Source organism: Magallana gigas, chromosome 5 (assembly GCF_963853765.1).
Source record: "Magallana gigas chromosome 5, xbMagGiga1.1, whole genome shotgun sequence".
Classification (NCBI taxonomy): domain Eukaryota; kingdom Metazoa; phylum Mollusca; class Bivalvia; order Ostreida; family Ostreidae; genus Magallana; species Magallana gigas.
The window spans coordinates 6521757-6533349 of NC_088857.1; the positions used below are offsets into that span (position 1 = coordinate 6521757).

The 11593-nt window shown below is 36.0% G+C and overlaps 1 protein-coding gene across 1 annotated transcript; it reads right to left on the reverse strand.

Moving 5' to 3' along the window:
• Window positions 1-378: 378 nt before the first annotated feature.
• Window positions 379-11293, reverse strand: LOC105342016 (NFX1-type zinc finger-containing protein 1). The gene is made up of 4 exons (XM_066083828.1): window positions 11152-11293; window positions 4383-10446; window positions 3098-4186; window positions 379-2773 (listed from the first exon to the last, which is right to left on the reverse strand). The coding sequence occupies exons 2-4, from the start codon at window positions 10441-10443 to the stop codon at window positions 2706-2708; spliced, it is 7218 nt and encodes a 2405-aa protein (XP_065939900.1). The 5' UTR covers window positions 10444-10446; window positions 11152-11293; the 3' UTR covers window positions 379-2705.
• Between the last annotated feature and the right edge of the window lie 300 nt (window positions 11294-11593).

The window sequence follows — 11593 nt, forward strand, 5'->3', positions numbered from 1 at the left end:
CATCTCCGTGTAAAGAATCCACGCAGTTTAGTTTCTGTGCATAATTGTTTCTATCTTTCTGTTTAGTCTTCACCTCGAGCTTTTTAAGAAATATGTACTTTTTTGCCCTGATTTATTATTTCAAATCAATATATTTATTTTTGTAACGGCAAATAATGAAAAATATAGAAGTCTATCACATGTGTTTGTTCTCTTCATATCTTAATTGCTACATATATTGCCCCTTTATGTGATTAATCACCTTAAACTAATCGTTAGGGATATCATTATAATTTGACTGATACATAACAAAATTCTGATTGAAAACAAATCTTTAAATGACCTTCACATATGAAAAAAAAATCATGTCAAATCTTAGAAATGAAAGAAAGCACGAACTGCACACTTCAAGTGTTTATTTTATACGGTGACATATTTGACAATCAACGATAACAGTTTTATTCACTTTAATTTAAACATTTACTTCCAAGTGATATTCAACGATACAAGAGTTGATCAAAACGTTTTATTATAATTTCATGTTAAATACTAGAATCTGATTGGTTTAGACGCAGTTAATAATCCGTTCTATTACCCTCAGCGTTAGCAACACACTTAGCAACGGGTAACATAACGAATTGTTACATGCGCGTAAATGATGCGCGTACGGTTCGCAGTAGAATTCAAGTCATTCCTATAGAAAAGCATTTAAGTTTTCTTTAAAATTGACATTCAGTATAATAAAATAAATAGTGCCTGTTTGGGAGGATAGCAGTTGAAATCGACACCCCTCGAAAACCCTTGTCAACCTCCGCTTCGCGTCGGTTAACAATGGTTTTCTCGGGGTGTCAATCAACTGTTACCCTCCCAAACAGGCACTATTTATATAATATCACACTATGTAACTATAGCAGACGCAGTGCAGCTCCATGAGAAATTCGGATTGATGGACCGTGGAGCTAAGTAATAATCATTCTTCTGCATTAAAGTTTTCAAATCTGCATCGAAATGGTATCTCAAAACAGGAAAAATTTTCACTTTACGCCGATTTTTCACGATTTTATCACTTGGCAACACTTTCGGATCAACCCTTCTTTATATACATTATTTGAACTTGAGATTTGTTTTTTTAAACTGAAAGAAATTAAAAATATTGATAATAAAAAGAAAATCATATGCTAGTAAAATATGTGCATCTACAGTCATCCCACAAATCTGCATAGGCAGGAATCATCGTAGCGAGTGGAGGGACCACACAGGAAATGAGAGGCCATTTAATTTGTATTTTTTTGTCTATAATAGATATAAGAAAAAAAATGTTGTTTAAAAAGTTACCCCGCCCGATGATACGTGCATAGCGCATATTTATTTAAAGCACAAAAAATTGAATATTGGATTAAATTGTCTGAAAAAGTCTTGGATGATGCTAGAATTATATTAAACGATAAATTAAAACACTATATATAAGATCGGTTACAAATCATTTCATTTCATTTCTGAATCAATAGTTAAATACCAATAAAATATATTTTCGTAATTCGAAATTGTCTCATTAAAAATCTAGTAGAAAATTTCTTTAAACAATTGGTTTAATAAATTTCTGAAAAATTTCCTCTACTCTAGCTGAACCATACAGGAATTTACATAAAAAATTATTTTACTATAGGCGCCCATTGGTTACATCGCACAATTGCACAACAGCTATTTGAGATACGATATCATGTCTAAATTTATTTAAAAATAAATTAATGGATTTTTGAGATGGTTGATAGTTTGTTATTTTCATTTTTCATTTATTAATTTCTTAATTCAACAATTTTTTTTTCAAATCAATACTTTTCATACATACTAACTTGCCACTTGTTCACCCCATCCCTCCCCAATTAATCATGTTTTGTTCTCACTTACTCATACATATAATTATTTCATTTAATTTGTGATTTCTTCCTGTCCCCTTCTTAACTAGCTTACGCATTTGGATATAATATAGGCTCTTTTGCTTCAGAATAAATGATATGTATTTCAATATTGAGTGGGAATGTAATACATGAGAGTTTATTTAAATATTAATTTTACAAATTATTGCTTTCACTCTCTTTAGCCGCCCATCACCCCCTCTATCTCTATCTCTGACCAAAAGGTTTATAGAATGGCTATAAACCAAAGGTTTGTGTACTAGTTAGCTTTAATTTTAATCTTGTATCATTTAGTTTTTCAAAGCTACTCTTTCCTATGAATAACTGATTATACAGTTTTACATGTATTTAATGCAAAATCATCACAAATGTACACGTACTTTGAATGACAGTTCTGGTTTTTAACTTCGTCGTTATTTCACTTGCAACTTGTAGGTTGTGTTTTATTTAAAAAAGACAAGTTAATCCCTATAACCATTGCTAAGGAACTGATAGTTCATATTTCTTTAAATAACTACATAGCATGACGTCTTATTTTTCTTAACATAAACATTTTATGATTCAACCAAAAAATAAGGCAATTAGCGCTAACATCCCCTTACCAATTTTTTGCCATACATCTAAGATTCAGATTTCTATTAAAAATGTATGCAATAAAATATAAACAACACATAACAAAGAACTTAATGGAATGTTTTAACTCTTAAGAATAATTTTAAATTAAATCGCGAATAAAGGTAAATATGTAATGCAATGCAAAGTATTTTGCCTTGATACTTCACATGGGCCTGTCTCGTTTGCAGAACTGTTTTAGACAGGACTATCTCGAAATGGATCACACCATCGGCACTTTTCATCATCCCTAAACAGCATATGACCTACAATATGAATTTGTCACATCGTTTTTTTTCTTGATTAAATTTGATGCTTAAAATATATCAATATATACTTGCATTATAAACGATAAGCGAGATACAACTTTACCAGTAATAAACACGCATGGATTTGATATTTTCAATATTAGCGAACATTTATTAATTACAGTTGGCTCAACGCATTTTTTAAAATGATGAAATAATTTTCATCATTCGAATGTTATTTAAAGTTTATTTTTAGGACTTCAATAAACATGTGAGTCTAAAAAAAATTCGGAAACTACGTGATATATTTGATTATAATGTAGTTTTATAAAAGTATCAAACCTTTAGGACATTCACGTCTCCGTAGACCCCTTGGTTGGTATACATCTGGTTGGTATACATCTGGTTTTGAAGGCTTTTCAATCTCCGGTTCCTTTCGTTGGTTTTCTTTTCCTTCAGACTTGATAACTGCGACTTGGGCTCCCCTCTCCTTAGCAAGGTCGTCATACTGTATGTCTAAATCAATAGGGCTACGTACAGACTTGCTGCTTTTGGTATAAACAGACTTGCTGCTTTTGGTATAAGTGCGTGCTCCCCCTAAAGCCTGCCGAACACTCACATCAGCGTAATCAACATCCATATCCTCTTCGTGTCTCTCCCGCAATTTTCTTTCTACAAACCCTGCACCTTGATTTTCTTTAAAACTTAATAATTCCTTCGTACCATAAACCTTTTTGGTCAATTCTTGATCACCGCCGGATGAAGCAGACTTATAGCCTGAAACGTATGTAGGATTGGGGATCTCGTTTTGAATTTTTCGTGTAGTAGAGTCAGTCTTTTGCTGAACATACTTCATTTCTGGACTGCTCAGAGCCTCGGCCAGAGAAGCTTGTTGAAAACTTTTTAATGAAGTTTGCTTGTTTTCCATAGGGATGTTCCCATCTGTTGAAATTCTATTGCTGTGTACAGCCCATTTTTTAACTTCAGTAGGATACTCTGAATCATTAGAAACCAAAGAATAGTCAGTGTCGGGTTTTCTGCATTCTTGATTTTGTGAAACCTTTTGCCAAGAAAGGATGCCACTTGCTTTATTTTCTGTTTTAGGCAACAAACTAACATCAATGTTCTCTTTGTGCGAACTTTCAGTTACCTTTTTAGAAATATTTCTTTCGGGGAGACTCTTTAAAGTAGAATCTGATTGAGGATTTGATTCACTTATCTTTTTTTCAACAGTTTGCATTCTTTTCATCATTTCCATTTGTTTCTGAATTATATCATCAAGCGAACCCGCTGCTTTCTTTTTCCGATCGTCTGGCTTTGGCACCGACACAATCAGTTTGGGAGGAATAACTTCATGACATACCTTCATACCAATGACTATATCACAGGAGGGACACTTGGTTTGGTCCTGGTCTGTATTCGAAATGTGGCCTATAAAAGAATAACAACTTTTATACCAAATCTGTTTTTAATCACTAAGAATATATTACTCTAACAAAAACAATCAAATGCACTCATTTTGTGTAATGTTTATCCTGCGAGTTATCACTAGATTATAAATATCGCCGAAATTAAAATACTAAGATATAAAATACGAGAATTAGAGTATATTGTTTAACCTACTTACCACTTCTACATTTAAACCAAGTCCCATATTGCCATATTCTATAGTGTTGTAATACATCAGGGCTGACCAAGTCATTAAAAAGTCCTTCATCAAATCCAATTCCATAAACTCTTGCCGACGATCGGATACGCGTACATTTTGCTTCTAAAAATGGAGACTTTTTAAACAGTTCTTGAACTTCTGTTGTGCATTTTATTCCACTAGATTCGGTGAACTTTAGAAATTGAACCAGGTATGCCAGTCTCAATAACTCGAGACGTACCTCAGAGAGCTCCTGCCTAGAGAAGCAATATCTAGTTTGGAGTTGCAGTGTCTTCGTTTTCTTCTTGGTTATAGCCCGATGACATTTGAATAACCATTGACGAATTCTTGTCAACTGCAACCCTATCTGTTTTTCCTCTTTGGTATCTTCAATAACAGATAGTAAAATACTTTGATATATTTTGTAAATTATTTCCAAAATGATCACCTGTGCATGTGCAAATTCGACTCTTTCATTGACCTTTGCCTTGTCCTCGTTGAGTTGTTTAATGATTAAACCCACAGCTTCTGGGTCTTTTCCCTTCAACATCGTCACCTTTTCTTTAACATATTTAAGTTTGTTTTTCAGAGACGAAGTGTTTTCATCGTTTATTCTCCTTTTTATGATTTCCATATCGTTTCTAATTTCTTCAATAACATGTTTATATCTCACACTTTTGTTTATATGAGCAAAACATGTTGGGCATTGTGGCAATGTCAATGCAACTGATGAACTCTTATTAAACATGTGTCTGTCCAGAGAATCAACGCTAAAAGTATGATTACAATCGTTAAGTGTGACTAAACGAACACCATCGTTTATTTCGCATGACGAATCCTGAAATGTTAACAAGTGACAATCTGTACACATCAGTGGACAATTTTCGCCACAAATACCTAGGCAGGAATGACTGCATGAAAGTGTTTTAGCGCAGTTTCGAGAGCAGGGTAATTTAATACACTTTTCACTACAACTTTTTTCACATGCCTGATGAATACAGCGCCGAGAACAAGGACTCTTACAATTCTCACAAGGATCACTGCATTTTGTCTTGCATTTTCTATGCTCACACTCAGTTTGACATTTTTGGTCACAAGGAGGACAACCTTTGACACAGAGGGCTAAGCATCTGTGACCACAGATAAGTTTTCGATTGCACTTAGATTGACAGGGAATGTGTAAGCGACCTTGTTGACAATCATTACAACTTCCACTACAAACATGTCCGCATTCCAGCTTACCACCACATGGTTTCATGCAGACGAGATTTTCTTCATCTGCAGAACATATAGCATCGATAATATGCCCACAGGACAGACGTTTTCCATCGCTCTTAGATTGGCATGGAATGTGCAAGCGACCTTGCTGACATGCGTTACAAGTTCCAGTGCACAAATGTCCGCATTCAAGCTTACTATTACATGGTGACTTGCAGATTAGACTTTTTTCATCATCGGAACATTTCGCATCAATAATGTGTCCGCAAGACAGTCGCTTTTTGCAAGGTTCTAAACACTGCGCATGGGTGTTTTGCGTCCTGCAGTTTCCACAAGCTCCTTTGCAGATGTGAATACATGGAAGAATTGTGTTACATGGTGCTTTACAAGACCATTGATCTTCATTGACAGAGCATGGAACATTTTCGACGTGTCCGCACGATGGTATGGTCTTTTTAACTTTAACCTTACAAGCTTCACAATCCTGAAAACATTTTCGTTGGCAGAAATGTCCATTGTCACATTTTTTCAGACATGGCTGTAAACACTTGTATAGTTCGTGTTTAGGGTCTGAAACATGGCAAATTTGTCCACACTTGTGAGAGCAATTGAGAATAAAATTACAAGGCAGATAACAACCACCATTTGACACTTGATCAAAGTCGGAATCTCGGCTTACTTCTGCACTATTTCCTGGATGATTTCCACATTGTAGAATCAAGCTTTTTCCAAAACTATTTCTATCTTTCATTAAATTTACAACATACCTCCATAATTCGCTCTCGGAACAAAGAAGTTCAAAATTTCCTATAACAAATAGTCCTTTGCGAGCTCTTGACAAGGCAACACAAATTCTGTTATCTATTTTTAGGAACCCAGTAATTCCCATGCTATTACTTCGAACAAGTGAAAGGATAATGATGTCATTTTCTTCTCCTTGAAAATTATCGATTGACGTAATGCGGACTCCTTCGAATTCGTTTTTCGGCATCTCTTTTTTTAGAGCAAGTATTTGCCCAGTGTAGGCAGTGAGAATGGTAATCTGACCTCTCTCATAGTCTTGCTGAAGAAAATACCTGCACAGCCGTTTGACGAATTTTGCCTCGTGAATATTGGACTTACTCTTTGTCTCTCTATTATCCGTTTCTGGTTCACTGTGATTTAAGAAGTACACATCTGATGTAACACCCTTTACATGCTCATAGACTTTGACGTCCTCATGGTCATTGAGGTCCGGATAGAGATGTTCATACCTCATCAAAATGGATATTTCTGGCCGCATTCTATGTTGTATTCCAAGCGTCACGTAGTTTAGATCATTGTTAACCATTCTCTCGAACAATGATAAGTCAAGGTTATACTTCTTGGCAAGAAAGTAAACAGTTGGTGTTGGTCGTAATTGTTTGTGATCGCCAATGAGTATAAGATGCTGGCAGTTTGAATTTATCGTTGTGACAATATGAGACTCAAGAACCTCTGCAGCTTCTTCGACAATGATTATCTTTGGCCTTATTGACTGTAAGATATTTCGATATTTTGCAGCACCAGTTGTTGTCATTCCTATCACATCTGCTCCCCGCATTATCTCCACATCTTCTGCATCTAAAACCTCTCTATATCCTTTACAGAGATCGTCGTATTGTTTTTCTGCTTCTTGTATGGACCCTTTCATATAGGTGATATAACAACTCAGCCAATAACGATACAGTCTTTGACGTGCAAAGGGTTTCAGTTTCCATACATCATTCACTTTTGCTACCTCTGATGTGCTCATGATATCATTACTGTCTATAATTTTCTTCAAATTTTTTCGGAGTTTGCTTCGACTTATCTGAACAGCCCACCCATTTGTGTCTTGTGACCTGTCAACTTTACTGTAAAGTATTGCAAAAGACGCATCACTTAAATTCTTTGAAGATGTTTCATCTTTTTCATTATTTTGGCTATATCCAGAAAAAAATTTCAATTCATCATCGTCTTCAATATCTTCTTCTTCGAGTCTTCTTTCTTCGTTTTCATATTCAGCCTCTTCTTTTGCATCCAAGTATTCCTCAAGCAACACTTCAGCTATTCGCTTGCAGTTTTCTGGTGAGCCATCTAAACACAACCAGTCAATGATGCTCCCTTCCTCTTGTATCATCTTTGGTATTCGCTTAAAATATTTTGGCATGAAGTCTATAAGATACTTTACTTCTACAATATATTTTTCAGAATTCGTAAGCAAATTTAAGTAGCTATTAATCTCTTCCTGTGGTTTGGGGCTTTTTGACGATTTTGCTTTTCTAGTTCTGATAGCGTCATTTTTCAATAAAGTAATTTGATTACCGAGGAAATCCTGAAACTCTTTAAGAAGACACTTGTATAGAGCCCCTCTCTCGTGCAACTTGAGCTGCCATGGATGTTTGACAAGGTAAGCTTCGTCTTGTTTCATTCTTTCAACCTTTGATCCGTTAGATAGTTCGTTTTCCCATTCAATCATCAGCATATTTTTATGTTTATCTTCATCACTTTCGTGAGCATTTTCCATCATATTAACATCAAATCCGAGCCACTCATCAATACTGGCACGCTGACTTTCACTCCCTGAATCAAGTTTGAAGCTGTTAACATGCACATCATCCATAAATTGGGATAGTTCATTTAGACGAAGAATTCCTTGTTTTGCGCATTTTAATTTTTCGCTAACCCGCTCTATTTTATCACTGCAGCTTGCCATGTTCATGCGGCATTCACTTTTTTTCTCGTGGATAGTTCTTGAAATCGATTTGTCTCCACGGGCTTTAATTCGGTAATTTTGCAAGGAATATTCCTCTAACTCTTCTGTTTTACACCTCCCACCGATCCTCACTAATTTCTCTGAGTACTCAGAGATTCCGACGAGAAATTGATCTAAGGCATGATTGGTGTAACAAACTACTAATATGGGATCCATTTTTCTATTTTCTGTCCACATTTCCTTGTTGTGCAGAAGAAGTTGTACAATTTTGAGTCCAACATATGTCTTACCAGTACCAGGAGGTCCCTGTATTATTGCGATTTCTTTGGTTATAGCCATCTGTAAAGCCTTATGTTGTGAGTCATCCATTCCAAGTTGTTTAGCTGAAGGCCACTTTCTAGTATTAAGAACGGGGCATTTAAATTCTCTTGGTTTTTTGTCCATTTGTAAAAGGGGGCAGAAGTCATATGGCATAACAGATCCAGCTTGAATTAGATACCTAGGAGGTTTTTCGTTGGGTTTGCAATGAACAATTGAGGATTGTAACGGCATATCATTTCCAACTTCTTGAAGTCCTTGCAAAATGTATCTGTAGGCTTCAAAGTATGCTGTTGTTTCAGCCATCACATATAACTGGTTTGCTGATAAATTAAAAGAGTGAGCGTCTTCCGTAAACTGTACCTCCAATATACCGTTCTGTAAATCCGCTACCTTTCGTTCAGTTACTGTGGCAAACAGCATTGTTTGGAAACCATCTGATGATAAACAAAGCAATGATCCATACAATAGTCTCCTTGACGACTCCCATCGCATAGTTGCGAATTTTGTATTGTCAAATCTGATGACGTGCCTGACTCCTTGTTTTGAGCACAGAGGACGAAGTATTTCGACATTCTCATACATTCGTATGTCTGTTTGTCGTTTTCGTCCTACCCTCTTTGCCTCTTCAAGTTCTCTTCGATAGTCTAAAATACCTTCTCTCAAAGGATGCAAGTAATCTTCTCTCAAAAGACGAAACTGAATATCCAAGTATTGTTGTAAGTCATTATATCCCCCTTTTGTTCTGTTAACTCGCAGGAATGGTTTCTGATTAAATTGTAGGTCTTGCAAGGTCGGAAGTACGGAAAGATCGTGGAAATCGTCTGGTGGCTCCTTATTCTCTGGTTCAGGGCGTCTCTTCGGTCTTTCCTCTTTGTGTAAGTTCTTGATATAGTTCTTGTGAATTTCAGTTTTTGCCTCCTGAAGATCTTTAAGTTCGGTAAATATTTTCGGACAATACGAAATACAGATAGAGTTGTATTTATCATTAGCCAGTTTTTCCAATTTGTCCAGAAATGGGGCTAAAAATGGAATGCTGTTTTGCATATTTTGAAATAAACACAGGGTTAGTTGACACAGATTCCATAACAAGTCTCCCGTCTTTTGGTCATCAGTAAACGAAATAATATCAAATTCAAGTTTATCCAAAAAGGGTATGAGGTGGATTGGAATTAGTTGTTTTGCACTCAATATCTTAGTTAATTCGTTGCAATTTTGGTCTTTTGTGGATTTATATGCTTTTGCTAAAATGGGTATAAGAAAGAACATCCACTCGCCTTGCAGCTGTGTATCTAATAACTTTTCAAATCCATTCCTGCCTGTGACCAACTGAAGAAGTACAGCATCAGGATCATCTTCCTTGTAAAGCTCCTCCAGTCGTCTGTACCCCATGACTCTCATGTGTCCTTCATTTCTGCAACTACTGCTAGAGCGCTGACCTCTGTAATTGCCTCGTCCGTTGCCTTGCCTATCACCCCTGTCTTGGATGGATGCAGATCTTGGTCTCCGTTGGGATGTGTGTCCTCTTTCTCCTGATCCCCTTCCCCTGTAGTTTGGCCTTCTTCTATTCCCCCTTCCTCGCGAGCCAGAATTATTATCCTCAAACTCCGAGGAGTCATATATTGGAATTGAATGACGTCCTTGGTTTCCCTCGTCTTCAGCTTGCTCCTGAGAAGTACCTGAAGCCGCCATGTTATCTGTGGATCTGGTTTGTGACTTTGGTCTCCCCCGCCATGGTCTACGCCCTCCTCTACCCCCTCTACCCCGGAATCCCCTGTTTCCCTCCATTGTCTAAAATAGAACGTTATGTTGAAAATGACCATCTCATTCATATTAATTATTAAACTAATGACATATAATTCTTGTCTATGATAAATGCCTCACGACCAGGGGCTCGCAACATAAAGGATACATAAGTCTAAGACAGTGATAAGTAGGACTTTTGTACATTCGTAGACTTAAGGCCGTTAATAGAAGAGTGCTTAGCTAGGACAATTTACCCAAAACTAAGGCGGTCGGTAGAGGTGACTTACTTTTATCTCAAGTTTTGTTTACACACATTCAGAAGTTTCATTGTTAATATTGTTGCAATTCAGCATTTGAATACACTGTATTAATCACATAACTTAGGTACATATATATACTTATGCCACCTTGAGTTTTGTGTCTGTACATTTACTTCTACCCCTATCTAATATAAAAGATATCAAATGTTTGTATCTATAAATAAACTAGATACAATGTATTAACCCAAGACAATAAATTTTTTACCAATACATTCAAATTCGATATAAGAAATAAAAAATTCTTTTTTTCATTTATTAATATAAGCATGACTTAGTAAAGACATTGCTAAGTTTGCTTTATGTTATGTAGGTCCTAGGATTCCGCCTAAGTCTTACTTATGACCCTACTTAAAGTCAAAATCTTTGCATGCTTTATGATGAGCCCCTGGTAAGCACCAGACAAAATCGAGAGAGAAATGTCCATACTTACTGATATCAAGTCATCTTCAATTGATCTTTCACATACAAAAACAAACACTGTTGTAAATATTGGCTGGTGGATATCGCTTTTCTAAAATTACGACAACTAGTTTGTGTCATAATGTATCGCACATTAAGAATATATTCAAATACATTTAAAGTCGGTTTGTAGCAGAGTGAAGGAGTTTATGAGTTAAAGATACGCTGTCAGAATAGGTCACTGAATGAGAGAGAGAGAGAGAGAGAGAGAGAGAGAGAGAGAGAGAGAGAAATGAGGGTAAGAAGCTGGTAGTCACATCAATATCATGTAGCCTTAGCGGGTGTTTTGAAACTTACGCATTTCGCCTTTTTCTGTACTTTCGTTTAAGATGAATATCATTAATTAGTACTTACTTTGAAATAAAAGATAAAATGACAGTCAAATCTCAACCCGATACATTTAACATAGCATT